At 50.7% G+C, this 17,339-nt stretch overlaps 1 protein-coding gene across 1 annotated transcript; it reads right to left on the bottom strand.

Annotated features, from left to right (window-relative positions):
• Positions 1-2,193, bottom strand: LOC135827191 (zinc finger MYM-type protein 1-like). The gene has a single exon (XM_065339719.1). The coding sequence runs from the start codon at positions 2,191-2,193 to the stop codon at positions 1-3; it is 2,193 nt and encodes a 730-aa protein (XP_065195791.1).
• Positions 2,194-17,339: the final 15,146 nt, after the last annotated feature.

Below are 17,339 nucleotides of genomic sequence, written 5' to 3'. Positions count from 1 at the left end.
CTATTGAAACTTTCCAAAGATGTTTAACCGATGCTCATTGGCGGCAACGAAATCATCACCACACTGCCGCAAGCTGAGCAAATCTGCTTTGTCCTTGTGGACATGCAGCAGAAGCAAAGCATTAAGGCGAGCCTGGGCCATTGTGGTGCGGAGATAGGTTTTCAGTCGTCGAAGAGCTGAAAATGACCTCTCGCTGGTGGCATTGCTTGCAGGCATGACGAGGATAAGCTTCATGATGGCAAATATCTCCGACAGTAGTTCCCTACCTCTACCAAGGTTGAGGAGGGCTGTCTTGATCGTGCCAATTGAGATGTTTCCACCTCCTGTGCACAAGGACTTGAGCAGCGGCAGTTGTGTTTGCAACAGCGGAACATTGATGTCCGTGGCGTACATGTCCTCAACCCGTGCCAGCTCAGCACTGTAATCATCTCCATTGGCAGCCTTCAGGACAACTCCCTCCAGGCAGCTGTACACTTTGTACCCTGGCTGATCAAATCGCTCTTTGATGCATGCCATCACAGTATCAATGGCGGCAAAGTAGATGGGCTTGTAATGGTCAGCAGGGCTTTCAGGATAGTGACCCTGGCCGGTGCCGACAGCAAAGCGAGCTGGTGTCTTCCGCTTCCTCGCTAGAACCGGCTCATCCACGTCATTGGCTGACTGCACTTTGACAACGTCCGCCCAAAACGTGTCAAAGGATGTATCGTTCCGAAGGCTTGTCAGGGATCGCAGAGTGACGGTTGCTGCTGCTTGACCTTCCGCAGCAGAAATATCCTTCTTCTGCAACGTCTTGCTCAGGTTCTCGGCAAGGCCAAGAATTTTGCGTCCCAGCATAACTCCAAATAGGAAACTGAACAGCGAGAACTGGTGTGCAATTCCACTGACACGAGCTGACATCTCGGCATCATACGTAGCCATTGACTCAAACTCGGTAAGGCTGGCTTGCAGGACGGAGTAGTTGCTAACAATGCTAGCGAGGGAGGCTGAGCGAGTGGTCCATCTTGTGGGGCATAGCGTTCGAAATCCTGCTTGGTCAGGAGCCATGTCATCCTTGAGCCTTTGATATGTGGCATTGCGCTTCGCGGAATATTTCAGAAGTTTTGACAACTCAAACACGGTGTTAAGACAATCCTTGATACACTTGATGTCTCGAACCATATCCTGGCAAGCTAAATTTAAGGCATGCCCGTAGCAATGAGTGTATAACGCTCTGGGGTTTATCTGTAGTAGCTGTGCTGCGACTCCATTTCGATGCCCTCTCATGACAGATGCCCCGTCATAACATTGTCCACGGCAGAACTCTAATGGTAGGTTAAGTCTTGTGCACACGTCCTTGATCATGCCAAAAATCGTGGCTGCATCGGCTTTCTCCAGCGCATACATGCCAATAAATTCCTCGTGTGGTTCCAGCTGGTCATCCACCCAACGAAATACGGCAGTCATCTGCTCAATAGTGCTAGAGTCGGTAGTTTCGTCCACCATGACTGTGAAGAACTGACCCTGCATTTCCTCGATAATTCCACGCAGGATCCTGTGAGCCATGACCTGCAGGATCTCATTTTGCATATCATGGCCAGTGTATTTGCTGCTTTTGCGTTGCAACCACTCTGCAAAAGCTGGGTCACTGGAGCTGGTGAGCTTTAGAAGCTGACTGAAATTGCCATCTTCTTCCTGCGGACCATCACCACGCATGGGAAGTCCTTGTCTAGCGAGGAATCGAAGAGCAGACAGAATCTTCAGGAAGGACTCCCGGGCAGCCCTTTTGTCCTCCGCAAGTTTGGACGACAAGAGTTCACCCACGTCTTTCGTGGTGGCAGGTACTGTTAGCAATCGTTCTACAGCTTCGCGGTGGCACTCGGACGACTCGTGCCTCCTGAAGCTTGTTGTCGCATCCTTCCAGTTCTGGAACCCCTTCGTCAGAAACGCACCATCAGCACAGCTAGCGATCAAAAGTTTCTTCGAAACAGCCAAGCAGCAGGTATGGCAAAACGCACGCTCGCTCTTTGAATCCCAATGTAGCCATTCCCAAGAGGAGAACCAACTCGGCTGAAAGGAGCGGCACACAACATTCTTCACACCAAATGCGACAAGAGGGAACGTAAGGTCACGCGGTTGAAAGGGTTTGTCCTCCACAACTAGAACCCGCTCCAACTGAGCACTCAAGCTCGGTCCGGCATGTTTTGACAACGCCATAACGCCATCAGGATAACGGAACACGAACTGTAATCGCAACTACTCGCACTCGTAGTGCTGGAACGACTGGAGTCAGATGTATCGTGCAAGTGTCATGACATGATTGCAGTCCTAGATCCTGTAGACCGTATACGCGTAGATCAACTAACGTCTACAGGAAGTAAGTTAGTTGCCCACGCGGCTGTAAACTACTCCTACAATACAAGAAGTAACGTTTCCGTTGCCCTCAGCAGGCCTGTGTACACGCTACACGTGCCAACGGCCAGTCTTCCGGCCCAAACACGATCCCAAGTATCCCAAAGTAGTTGACCACGGATCACGAAGGCAAGCCAAATCTGGGGTCAGACGTGCATCGTTTTGGTGGTGCGTAGAATCTACTACCACTAGTACAGTACTAGATCTACATGTACATGGTATGACCTCACATCGACTTCCATCCTGTACTGTCCTCATTGACTCCTCAACCGACTCCCGGGACCCCGATTAGATCGTGAGCTCAGTGTACGTAGACGTGTATGCTACGCTTGACGGCCTGATACGGCCAGGGCTAGGGTGTACCGGTATGTAGATATCTCTAACATGCATGCATGCAGTGTAGACATCTACGTGTGCGCACATTTTGTCGAAAGACCAATCATTTTTTCGGCTTCCTCGTACAGCATTCACGTAGATGTCTCTCGACCCGGATCGACGCTCGATCTCGTGCTTTTCGCTCGTTTCCGACTCGCGTATGTATTTTTCGATAGGATGGAGGAGAGACCGATGCTGCAGTGCTTTGGTGGAAGGTGAGGTCGTGCATTGAACGATCCTTGTCACAAGTCCAAGTCCTGACCCTCTAAAAATTTTTACACCGGTTTTGCATGAATCAGGTGGACCACCCAGCTGGGAAAAGTGGTCCGGCCATGGCCGGACCAGCCGGACCGGTTCCGGCGGCCCTGGTAAAGAGCCTGAAGTGTGTCCTCTTTTTTCTTTTGTTTGACAGTAATTTGGATATGCTATACTTGTAGATATTGCCATGAATGAAGCCATAATGGTGAGTCTGCGTAATTCCACAACCGATTATGGACGCTAAATGTGTCGTTGCAAAGGTTGTTTGTCGTCCCTGAAACAAACATTGTTCTTTTCGTTCTCAGACCCCCTCCCACACACCGTTGGTAATGAACACAGCTTGCTAATGTGTATGCCGAATATGGCATGCATGTACATGTAGTATAGAGGTGAACTGCTTATGGTCACTGTGTACATATATAGAGAGTGAGTGGCTAGTGCACTACTAGTGTATCATATAGCACTGCACATGTACTGTGTATGCTGTTTTGCTTGCATACCTGTCCTAGAGATAACTGCTGCAGAACTGCATCACCATTCTCAAAGCAGAAAGCTGTGGCGTTGCCGCAGGAACCTGCTCAAACACAAACAAATGACAAGTAGAGAGTAAAAAGTGTTCATAAGTTTGAAAAAGTTGAAATTGTGACTGTATTGTTTTTATGAACACATCCCTGCTGAGATGTACATGTAGAGGAAAAGATAAAACAAGACACAGGAGATGTAGGGACCAAGTGTCAATGTCTTGGAAGAAACATTTAAACTGGCCAGAGGTCTCGAGGTTAGCGTTGAAATCAGGGATGGATAATTTACCTAGGTGTGCGTGTTTGCATATCTGTGTGTGTGTGATGTGTGTGTGGTGTGTGTGTGTGTGTGTGTGTGTGTGCGTGTGTGTGTGTGTGTGTGTATGTGAGTGTGCATGTGTGTATCACCGTGTGCGTATGTGTGTCAGCAAGAGGGAGAGGGAGATAGATAGATGGAGAGAGAGAGAGAGAGAGAGAGAGAGAGACAGAGAATAAAAGGAAGACAGAGAGACAGAGAGAGACATGCAGACACACACAAGACCCACATGTGTATACACAAATACACACACACACATACACACACACATACACACACATACACACATACACACACACACACACACATACCTGGTCCTGGTAAACACTGCCATTACGGTCACGTGTCCCCTTACGGGGCCGACAATATAGAACGACGAGCGGGACCATGTTCGAGAGAGCCATCTCCAGCAGCTATGGCTCTGGCTTATCATCGGAAACGATTCCTCTCACGGCTGCCGCTAGAACTGGTCCATCACTCTCCACAACAGAGCGAACATTCCATGAGCCAACACTCAGAGTCGTTCCAAGTCGTCGTCTTCGTGCGGTAGTTTGCTCCACTCGCGGGCTTGCAAAGCCTCGCGAAGGACTCCAAGGTGGGGGCGACGAGGAGAGTGTCGGCATCGTAACTATCCGACCAAGTCTCCTGTCGGTGAATACCCCACCTCAGGCACTGTTGGCCTGGACGGCTGGGGACACCCCAGGCCGTCCACAACGGCGAGAACAAGCACGGACGGAGGCCAGAAACAAGAGCCCGGAAAAGTACAACCGTCCTCCACCAGAGCAGAGAACACACACACACACACACACACACACACACACACACACACACACACACACACACACACACATACATACACACACATACACACACACACACGTCCATACACATACACACACATACATACACACACATACACACACATACAAGTGTTACAAGACCAACATGTGCATGCAAGAACATAAACACACACACACACTCATGCACATACACACACACTCATGCATACACACACACACACACACACACACTCATGCACACACACAAACACATACTCACACACTCATGCACACACACACACACATACACACTCATGCACACACACACACACACGCACATACTCAAACACTCATACACACACACACACACCTGTCCTGTCCTGTCCTGTTGAGCCACTGCCATGAAGGTTACGTGGGCCCCGGAGGGGCAGCTGAGAGAGAGGAGGAGCACACAGCCCTGTGACGATCCAGGTGATGCGGTAAGCGAAATCGGCGGGAGCAGGCGCAAACACACGTGAAACCCTGACGGTCCTGAACGGTCGGACGACTACAAGTCCGCGAGCAGCGATGACGGGCGCGGCCACGTGTAGACGCAAAGCAGCGGTCACAAGCCTGGCAGTGAGCGACGCAGCACAGCGGAGAAGCAGGCAGCGGCAGGGGCGCACCGACTGCTGACTGGGGGTAAGTACACTTGTGCCTTGCCAGACCTCCACGGGACTTCAGCCAACGGCCACACTCTCCACACTGGCATGCACCTTTCTGCTCCGCAACCGGCTTCGCACGCTCAGCCTTACATTTGTGGCGTGCGCGATCACTGGGGCGCGTAAACTGTCGGTCGCAGGTGTAGCAGGTGACGGGAGGGGTATGCTGGGCATCTACCGGTGCTGAGTACGCCGAGCGCCAGGTGGAACGCGACTCGCATTCAGCTCGCCATTCCCCCTCGAGGCCGCGAGAACGAAGGTCAGACATTATACAATCCTTCCAGCGCCGACGAGGGCCATGAGCTGGGCGACGCGACGGAAGCGTGCCAAAGAGAACTTGCTTCGGCAGCCGGTGGTCCTCCATCCGAGCAACATGCCCGAGCCATTCAAGGCGGCGGTGCTCCACCTTCGTGCGGATGGTGTCGGGATCACCCCACCTCACACGTAGTTGGTGGTTGGTGACACACACACACATACACACACACACACACACACACACACACACCTGGTCCTGGTCCTGGTAAACACTGCCATTACGGACATGTGTCACCTTGCGGGGCCGACAACATGGAAACGACGAGCGACGGCAGAAAGTCGGCAGTCCGCCGAGAGATCAGGGACCATGTTCAATCGGCATGACGAGAGAGCCATCTTTGGCAGCTATGGATTCGGAATTCACGAGTAGAGCGGCAGCACCGACCACAGGCCACACAGAGGGCCTTGCAGCATGAGAGGGCGAGCCGCAAACGCGGCGGCGGAGGAGTCGCCTGAGCAGCAATGGTAGACAACGCCGCCCGGCATGGAGCCTGAGACGATGTCGCGGGGAGCGTCTTGTGGACCGCCAAACCTCCGGCACTGCGGAACCAGCGCTTGCAGGAAGAACATTGTCGGCTACCTCTCTGTTCCGATACAGGACCTGTTCAGGGGCGTCACCCGTGATGAGCACGGAGGGCACGTGCACCCCCCTAAAAAATTCGAACTTGTTTTTTTGCGAACTCCTGGTTATGAAACGTGTAGTGCTGGTAGAATCTAGCTGATTCTCAGCTAATCTACTCATCTCCCATCTCTTTAGGAGCTGCATCTGCGCCTTGATAATTGAAGGGTGGTGGCGTTCCTATGGATGCGGAAAGCCCGGCTTCCAGCCGAGTCTCACGCGCACCGAGAATTTTTTTAAACGAGAGAGCTTGGAAGCTCAGGGCCCTACGCTATGCTTTTTTGCCTTGATGACCTAGACAAAAAAAGCATAGGGATGTTATAAAGTCTTATAAATTTCTACTTTTTGTTTTAAGACATAACCTGGGATTCGAACCCGCACTATCGCCCTGCATGCATCCCCCGATACACTTCGCATACATACTAATTCTTCCAAGTTGCTTCACGTTATGATCTTGCATTTGAAAGCCCTATTTCAATACATGATCATGCATTGTGGCCAGCCGTCTTTGATTGTACGGTACAGGACAGGTACGGGACAGGTACGGTCGAGGGTAATACGACACCATCTACCACCTTGATGACTGCAAAAAAAGAATAGGGATGTTATAAATTTTTCAATTTTCCTATTTTTTCAGGTATTTACCTGGAATTCAAACCCGCACTATCGCCCTACATGCATTCCCCCATACACTTCGCATTCATACTCACTCTTCCAAGTTGCTTCACGTTATGATCTTGCGTTTGAAAGCCCTATTTGAATAGTGCGGCCAGCTGTATGTGGCCAGCTGTGTTTGATGGTACGGTACAGTACGGGACAGATACGGGATAGCGCCAGGCGTGACACAAACACACAAACAAACACCAAATTAAAGCTGTGTGCACCCTGGCTAGCGCCAGACGTTACTGAAGTAACGTCTTCTGCATAGCTACGGGAATAATAATTACTAAGTGTGTACGCGTGCACGTGTGCGCAGCGCTGCATCCTTTGGCCTTGTGATAGAATCTACACGCGCGGCGGCGTGCTGGGTGTTTGTTTGAAACAGAAGAAATAAATAATTCAGTGTGGTCGCAAGTAAGTAAGTCAGGTCACCACACTTGAAGAGTCGTCGGAGCTGTTTCCTCTCAAAATGTCGTCTTCTCGAAAAAGGAAAGCGTCTGGCCAGCTCACTATCAGCGAACTTTTTAGGGTTTTCCTGTGCAAAATTTTTCCTCTGCAAAATTCCTGTGCACCCCCCTGTGAAGGGGTCCGGTGACGCCCCTGCTTTCATACATTCACAGACACATACACGCGCGCGCGCGCGCGCGGCACACACACACACGCCTCAGACCTCAGACCTGCCCATCGCAGAAGCGATGATAGCGAACAGCTATGTTAGACATAGCTACTTGTGCTGGGATCACACACACACACACACATACACACACATACACATACACACACACACACACATACATACACACACACACACACACAAACACACACACACACACACACACACACACCCACACACACACACACACACACACCAGGGACTAATTTACTTGAAAAATTTGCGTAGCAATAATTGCTACACACCCCGACGTTTGCATAGCAACGCAACAATTTTGCACAACGTTTTTTTTCCGTCGACAATGCCGTGCTGTAATTCCTCAAACCACGAAGCGAGGATGCCTTCTCCCTGCACATCTTGCAAAATATCTTGGTCACAGCTCCACCACTCGACTCTGCGCGAATCCGCATTTGATTATAAGTCGCATTTGATTATAAGTCGCACTTGATTATAAGTCGCACTTGATTATAAGTCGCACTTGATTATAAGTCGCACTTGATTATAAGTCGCGCTTGATTACAAGTCGCGCTTGATTACAAGTCGCGCTTGATTACAAGTCGCACTTGATTATAAGTCGAGCTTGATTATAAGTCGCGCTTGATTATAAGTCGCGCTTGATAGTAAGTTGCGCTTGATTACAAGTTGCGCTTGATTACAAGTCGCGCTTGATTATAAGTCGCGCTTGATTACAAGTCGCGCTTGATTACAAGTCGCGCTTGATTACAAGTCGCGCTTGATTATAAGTCGCGCTTGATTATAAGTCGCGCTTGATTATAAGTCGCACTTGATTATAAGTCGCACTTGATTATAAGTCGCACTTGATTATAAGTCGCACTTGATTATAAGTCGCACTTGATTATAAGTCACACTTGATTATAAGTCGCACTTGATTATAAGTCACACTTGATTATAAGTCACACTTGATAATAAGTCACACTTGATTATAAGTTGCAACCCAGTTTTAGGTCTGAAACAAAATTAATTTTATCAATACATTCATATGAGTATGAATTCACACTGGATTGTAAGTCGCACCATCGCCTTCTTTGTTTTTCAAGTGTAGTGTTAAAAGGTGTGACTTGCATTCGGGGGAAATATGGTACGTGTGAAGCCACGCGTTTGTGCGATTTTTTTGCTCGCTTTTTGGGTGTCATGCGTATGGAAACGCGGCGAAATGGAAGTTCCAACATGTTGGAAATTTCAGCGCGTGTCAGGCGTACATGCCACCTGACCGGCGGCGTCAAACAATTAGTACTCGAAGGCGTCGCATGTGCTAAATGCGACTCGGATCGCTGGTTTTTTGTGAAAGCCTGAGCACCGGTTTTGACACGCTTGAACCGAAAGCGTGCCACGTCCACGTGCCAGTTGTGAACACAGCTTAAGACCCCCCCCCCCCCCCACGCACACATGCCCTGCACACGTTGACACCCACACACTAACACCAACACAAAGACATATACATGCAGTGCTGCCAAACCGTCCGATTTTTCGGACAGTGTCCGATTTTTGAAGGCTCTTCCGAAAACCGGTCCGAAAAGGGAAACGTCCGAAAAGCAACCAAAATGTCGGAGATCATTACTTTCCTATGCAGAAGTCCTGTACTTTCACTTTTCAGCGCAACTGAAGGCACAAATCACTGTACATTTGCTTCTAAAAAGGCTAGCGCTTGGCTGTGACAGTGCAAAGTAACATGCCTGGATCAGGCTGGATGGCATGTACACTGACACACTGACAGTCTGTACATGCATGTAGTCGGTGTGCGACCACACTCATCATTACAAAATTCATGACAACTCTGGGATTACCATGGCAACGAAGTGAATTTTCATGGTGTTTTAGGCGATATTTTGAATTCCCTGTAAAAAATGTACCGAGGAGAAAAATTCGCACCATGTGGCCAGCCTTGGCGGTGAAGGGTGTCCGATTTTGGGGGAAAATGATTTGGCAGCAGTGTGTAACATGTACAGACTACTCACACATTATAAATAAACTTCAACAATAGCATCACACACCTTGACCTTGACCTTGACCTTGTTCTTCCCCATTAGGCAGCTCGCCGAAGAGAAATTTTTTCGGTGCGCGCGAGTCAGCCATCCTGCCGACATGACCTAGACATCACACAAACACACACCTGGTCCTGGTCCTGGTAAACACTGCCATTACGGTCACGTGTCCCCTCGCGGGGCCGACAGCATGGAAACGACGCGCGACGGCAGAAAGTCGGCAGTCTGCCGAGAGATCAGGGACCATGTTCAATCGGCACGACGAGAGAGCCATCTTCGGCAGCTATGGATTTGGAATCCACGAGTAGAGCGGCAGTACCGACCACAGGCCCCACAGTGGGCCTTGCAGCATGAGAGGGTGAGCCGCACACGCGGCGGCGGCGGAGGAGTCGCCTGAGCAGCAATGGCAGACACCGCCGCCCGGCACGGAGCCCGAGACGATGTCGCGGGGAGCATCCGGGAGTTGGGGCACTTGTGGACCGCCAAACCTCCAGCACTGCGGAACCAGCGCTCACAAACACACACACACACACACACACACCACACACACAACAGGGGCGTGCTCGGCTCCCCTTCCAAGGGGGTGCACCACTTCCAGACAACAGCAATTTTCAAAATGTTGTACCGGTGACATCATCAGATATTTGTACATGTGACGTCATTATTACTGTTACAAAGATTGTATGTCATCAAGAATGAACACAGAACAGCATCATATCACATTTTTCAATATAAAGGATGAAAACTTTACAAATGACACTTGACAGGCTGTACGTACGGGAGTGCCTGGCTGCATGTAGGCCGCCGCGCACCAGGCCCCTAGTAGCCCTACTGCACTACAACTTACTACAAATAACAATGTAGTACAATGCGCAAGACACAGGTGCAGGATGTGCTCCCGCGAGAAGTCGGGCTTTCCGCAATACATTGGTGACTTTTCAAAACCCTGGCCGAAATATTTTGGGGGGTGCACTTGCCCCTGTGCCCCTCGCCAAGCACGCCCCTGCACAAACACCCACACACACCCACACACACACGTACCATGTACCATGTACCATGTATACGCCCATCGCAAGAGAAGCATGCAAATCTGCAAATGCACTGGATGTGCACCCACAGCTTTTCTCTTTATAACAACGATAGCGGATCTGATTCTGATTGAAACAGATCAAGAAAAGCGCCAGATAACTCTCTGATCCACACAACCGGCAAAAGCGCAAAGCAATGTGAATCGACCACCAGTGCACACCTGGTCTACACCACACGGAGTACATCGGAATAGGACGGCCCCAAGACAGTTACCTATGCACACCCTATACTTGCTGGGGTAACCAGTATACAGCACGCTGCTTTGATAGAAGCAGACACTAGATGCACTGCAAAGTACTGGCACTAGTCTAGGGATCTCAGCGCGTGAACTGTGCAGCGAGTCTGCGCAGGTGAGATTTTAGATCCCAAAGTTTCCAAACGCGTCCAGTGCAGAAACCGTGAAAAAGAACATTTTTCGAAATAAAACAAGTTGAAGAAGACAGTAGAAATGGCTGAAAGTTGCGTCCAGGAAAGCACATTCTACGGCCATCTCCAAGCTACCTATCTCCCAGACACTCTCTCAGAGGAACTATGGAGGGTCAAAGAGCACAATAGTTCACTTCTGAACGCAGCATGAACACCTCTTCTTCCGAGCGCGATGTCTTCTCTCCGCGTCATAATGGTGGCAATGTTCGCGATGGCTGATACACTGAAAATCGAAGTTAGGACATTCTAACTGGAGAAAATGACTGATTATTCTGAATCTTCTCTGAAGTGGGTTCTTGCCGGATGGCAAATTATAGGAAAATCAACCGGGGAGGGGGATATCGCCCTGGCCACGCTGTCCTTTGGCGGGAATCACAATTCGGTGTTCGAACGACGATGAAGATGACGATTCCGCTAGTGTCGAAAGCTTCCCTTTAGTGTCGAAAATCTACCATCACCATTTTTTTAGCTGTGTCCGCGAGCTGCACTCAAAGCTAGATGACGCAATGTATGTATGCGCAAACTCCGTGCGCATTGCACGCGCTGAGATCCCTACTTGTACCTTGAAGTGAAATTGGAGTTAGTTTACCAACCAGCCTTGGAAACTGGGTACTGGCAATCCAGAGCCAAAACAGATACAAATAACATTAGCTATGAAAGGAACAATGTATATAGTAACGATATACTGGATTGTGGAGCCAAAACTAGTCCAATTGCCTAATGCTTTGGTAAGAAGGTAGCCTTCCGACAGGTTGGGGACACACACGTACGCACACACACACACACACACACACACACACACACACACACACACACACACACATGCACACACACACACACACACACATGCACACACACACACACATGCACTCACACACATGCACTCACATACACACACACACACACACACACACTCACACATGCACACACACACACATGCACACACACATGCAAACACACCTTGACCTTGACCTTGATCTTGCCCATTGCGTACGCAATGATAGCGAATGTCGGAAAGTTCAAGTGAGAACACGAGCGCAGAACTTGGCATGTCGTTTCAGGTCTCCTGGTCGACGAAATGGGCGTCCACAGACACATAGAAGAGGATCAGGAGCGGGCCGTGGCGGTGGGGTGCTACTCGCAACTCGTCTCCAGCCGGGACGATCTTGGCAACTCTCAAGCCAGGTGGTCACGCCGAGGTCCGCCAGGTCAGTCGATACCACATCTCGCCACCTCTTCTTCGGGCCGTGACGAGGACGGGGGGCAGGCAGCTCGCCGAACAGCAATTGCTTCGGTGCGCGTGAGTCGTCCATCCTGCCGACGTGATCCAGCCAACGAAGCCGGTGGCGCCGGATGATGCGGGTGATATCAGGGTCAACACCGAATGTAGCTGCTAATGTGGCCGTTGAGATCCGATCATCCCACTGTTGACGACGGCCGATACCCACAATGGACCGAACACACTGATGGTGAAACGTGTTTAGCTTCTGGAGGTGGCCTGCCTTGGTGGTCCACGTCTCCGCACCATACAAGAGGGTCGTGAGGACGACAGCCTCATAGACACGCCTCTTGCTGCGAAGCGACAGGGTCTGGTTATCAAAGACAGGAGCTTTGAGGGCTCCGAACACAGCTGAGGCTTTCGCAAGGCGAGAGCGGACATCAGCACAGGCAAGACCATCCGAGGAGAGCACACTGCCAAGGTAGGTGAATTGGTCCACCACCTCAATCGTGTCTGCTCCAACAACAACGTCACGGCGATCAGCAGACTCACCCACAGCCATACCCTTGGTCTTTCTCACACTGACCGTCAGGCCCCAGCTGCTTGCGCATGTGATGAAGCTGGAAGTCATAGCTTCGAAGGCAGGCCGAGATGTTGCGTAGAGTGCAGCGTCGTCAGCAAACTGGGATTCTGTGACCGTTGATGACAGAAGCTTGCCCTTCGCCGTTCGGTCACCTACTAGCTTCCTCCCGACTTTATATCGAAAGGATATGCCAGCGTCCGGACAACTGGACCTCCAACTGGCAACGACGGCAGAGAAGTACAAATTGAAGAGCATAGGTGCGAGAGTGCAGCCCTGACGCAATCCATTCCGCACAGTTATCGGGTCAGTCAGCTTGCCATCCACCCGAACAGAAGCAGTCATGCCGTTGTGGAGTGACTGAATGATGCGGAGCATTGCCGGCGGAACACCAAGCTTTTGGAGAACCTGCCACAGCGCTGCACGCGGGATACTGTCATACGCCTTTCTCAGATCGACGAACAGGACATATGCATCTGAATCATGCTCCAACGTCTTCTCCATCAACTGCCGTGCGACGTACACCATATCGACGCAGCCACGTCCCTTTCTGAAGCCGCACTGAGAGTCTGGCAAGACATTTTCAGCGATAGCTTTGAGGCGGTCCTGCAGAATACGGGCAAGCAGCTTGCCGACAACGTCCAACAGACTGATGCCGCGCCAGTTATCACAGTGGTGTAGATCTCCCTTCTTGGGGATGGGCACAACCACTGCATCACGCCAATCATCGACTACAGTGCCTTCGAGCCAGGATTTACGCATGATGGTCAGGATGCGACTGTGTAGGTCTTTGCCACCATGTAAGACCATGTCCGGTAGAATGCCCGACTGACCGCCAGCTTTACCCGCTTTCATGGTCCGCAGTGCAGCCTCCAGCTCAGCAACAGTCGGTGGCTGGTCCAGCTCAGGAATAACAGGGCGATCCGCCATCATCTCGACCACAGCTGCGTCAAACTCACTCTCAACGTTCAGGACACCCTGAAAGTGCTGCAGCCATCTTCCACTGACAGCCTCGGGTCCATCACTCAACGTGCCATCTTCCAAATACACAGCAGACGGCTGCATTGGACGGCGGCCTTGATGGAGCGTCTGCAACTTGCGGACTGCAGCCCAACGAACAGAACAATTGTTAGCAGCATTTTCAGCTTGGGATGCGATGTCTTCAATCCAAGTTTCCTTGGCACTCCTTACAGCCTTCTCCACCTCACGTTGTGTCTGACGAAAGTTCTTGCGTGAAGACGCGGTGTTCTTCTGCAACATGACATCTCCAGCGGAATTCTTGATATCAATCAGCGGAAGAAGCACAGTCTCACTCGCCTTAAACCAGTCGGGTTGCCTGCGTTGCCGTGGTCCCAGGACATCCTCTGCTGTACTGCACATTATATCCTTCACTGCTTGCCATTGGTCAGCTGCAGTGTCCGCATCAGCAGTATCAGGGAGCTTGTCTGAAATTTGTTCAGCAAAGCTCTTGCGAACGGCCGGGTCACCCAGCTTTCCGACAGCAACAGGTGCGGGTTTCGGCACAGGGCGAGGCCTGCGGCACAATGGACGATCAAGTAGAATCCTGCTGCGAACCATGTGGTGGTTTGTCCAACAGTTGGCACCTCGCATTACACTGACATCAAGACAAAAGCGACGGTGTGGCTGCCTCATGATGATAAAATCTATGAGATGGGTTTGCTTCGTAGCTGGGTGCATCCAGGTCCCACGCCTCGACGCAGGTTTCTGGAAATGGGTGTTCATTACAGACAGCCCGTTGGTAGCACACCACATCAGAAGCCGCTCACCAGCATCATTCCGCGCACCGTGACCGTATCTCCCCAACACAGCCCTCCATTCGTCTCCTGCGTCATTGCTGCTGCCAACTCTAGCATTGAAGTCACCAAGCAGCAACAGAACATCACTGGCTGGCACACCATCGACCACCCTCTGCAAATCTGTGAAGAAATGATCTTTGACGGGTGCAGTAGCTTTACTGGTTGGTGCGTACGCACTCACAACTGTCACATACAAATCATTCCTTCTCTGCCATTCGCCATGCACTCGAAGTTCCCCCGCCTCCGCGAGCTTGAGACGGGCCACAACCAATCTCGAACTTACAGCGGTCCACTGCTCACCAGCACGTCTCCAAGCTTCCGTCATCCCTGGGTTCAGCATAATTCCAACACCTTCGTTCCTACGCGCAGGACCATCGCCATTTGGTAGACGACGACCTGAGTGCAAGAACGTATATCCATCAGCTCTCCAGACATCGGACTCGAACCACTTTGTCTCTTGGATCGCAGCGATAGCAATCCCATATCTCCGAAGCTCCGCGACCAAGAAATCCAATTTACGATCGATCAACAAATTATTATTTTGCCGCTTTCTGCAGATCCGCTCGTCTCCAGAGTCCTCGACAAGGGAACGAACATTCCATGTTGCGAAAGCGAGAGCAGCTCCACGTCCACCACCACCACTTCCTTCCTTTCTCCTCTCTGTCTGGTTGGACTTCGTCGTCGTCCTCCTCACCATTCCAAATTCAAATTTTCGAAATTCTCAAAATGAACTTTCCGACTACTTGTGCAGTGAGTGCGCAACAACAACTCCGCAGTAGCTTGCAAGGCCACTGGCGGAGGTCACCACAGCCCTGCCCTGGTCTACACCACACGGACAGGGCTGTGTTACGTGACACAAACGACTTGAGGTCAGAGCACTCAAAAATGCAACCAACCTCTACTGTACCAAGCAAACACACACACACATGCACACACACATGCACACACACATAAACACATGTCGCATTAATGCGCAGCGTTTATGCTCATTAACAGCTGGCATCATTGCAGCTCACCGACGCGGGTACGTGCTGCCCCTTGGCCTTGTCCTCGAATGCACACGGTGCCGCACAACTGCCCCTGCTGCCCCATGCCCTTGCATGCGCATGGTGCCGCACAACTGTCTCTGCCGCCCCTTTGTCCTCGCAGGCGCGTGGGGCCGCACGCCAATCTCTGCCGCCCCATGTCCTCGCGGGCGCATGGCACCGCACAACTGTCTCTGCTGCCCTGTGTCCTCGCGCAGGCATGGTGCCGCACAACTGTCAGTGTTGCCACTCACATTTACCCCAGCGCACACAACGTGCCCATGACGTCAGCAACCATACTGATGTCCGGTTACCATGACGCAAAAATGGCGACCCATTTCCTTGCTCCCTCGCTGACAATCTCTTCTCAAGAAATGTTCATGGTGGTGACTGGTTGTCAGTTTATTCGTGTCTCGTTCCCACCCTCCCACTCCCATATTTATCCTCACATGCTTACTTTTATAAAGTATACCCCAATAAACGGTGCCCGGCGGCTCTCCATTTCTTCATTGAATGCATTAGTGGGTTCTTGGCTCTTGCCAACCCTGCTATTACTTGCCCCCGGGCAAATGCAATTCAATTTCGCCGGCCGCGCACCATCCACTCAAGCAATGTGTGTTCTTGTTAATGCACACACACACACACACACACACACGCACACGCACACGCACACGCACACTCACACTCACACACACACGCACATGCACACGCACACGCACACTCACACACACACACACACACACACACACACGCACACACACACACACACACACACTCCTGCCCATCGCTGAAGCGATGATAGAGAACAAGCTCTGCTAGACATCGAAACTTGTGCTGGGATTACAACATTCAACAGCTTGCAAGACTGATGAATTGACCGCCACTAATTATAGCCTGGTCTACACCACACGGCCACACACACACACGGCCACACACACACACGGCCACACACACACACACGGCCACATACACACACACACACACACACACACACACACACACACACACACACACACACACACACACACCTCGATACAGATAATAGAATCCTCACCTCGGCGAAGAACTTGCTGAAGTAGAAAATCCAGGTCTTTTACATGTGGTTGTCATGGTCACGTATCAACACAACTGCTTCTGTTGGAAACACCTGCATGGCAACATTATCACCATGACAACATCACCATGACAAGCTGTGAATCGAGTTGTGGCCGAGTGCCTTTTTCCCGCACACGGCAGACAAGTAGTGTGATACATATGAAAGCTGAACAGTACAGTCATGCGTTGAGAAAATGATTTCAATCAATTTTGACATTCTAGATGTATACATACACTTGTGAAAAGCTGGCTGAGATTCTCATAGTAACAGTGTGTGCACTTGAACACTTTGAGCTGGTTTAAAAATGAAAAAAAACAATTTCGGTGTCAGCAACCTGCCAGGTTTCAGGTGTAATGTAGAATTAGGTGACCAGTCTACCCTTCTCATACAGTGTGTACTCTAGAGAATGTTTAGGTGTTATCACAATTTAGGTGCCCGGTTTCTGTACGGAAATTACCGAAATTACAATTACACCGAAA

Source organism: Sycon ciliatum, chromosome 11 (genome assembly GCF_964019385.1).
Source record: "Sycon ciliatum chromosome 11, ocSycCili1.1, whole genome shotgun sequence".
Lineage (NCBI taxonomy): Eukaryota > Metazoa > Porifera > Calcarea > Leucosolenida > Sycettidae > Sycon > Sycon ciliatum.
Note: the sequence above shows the minus strand (reverse complement) of the source record. Positions and strands in the feature narration are given on the sequence as shown.

Excerpts from the sequence above, each read along its gene's own strand:
- LOC135827191 (XM_065339719.1), bottom strand. The coding sequence starts at position 2,193 with ATGGCGTTGTCAAAACATGCCGGACCGAGCTTGAGTGCTCAGTTGGAG.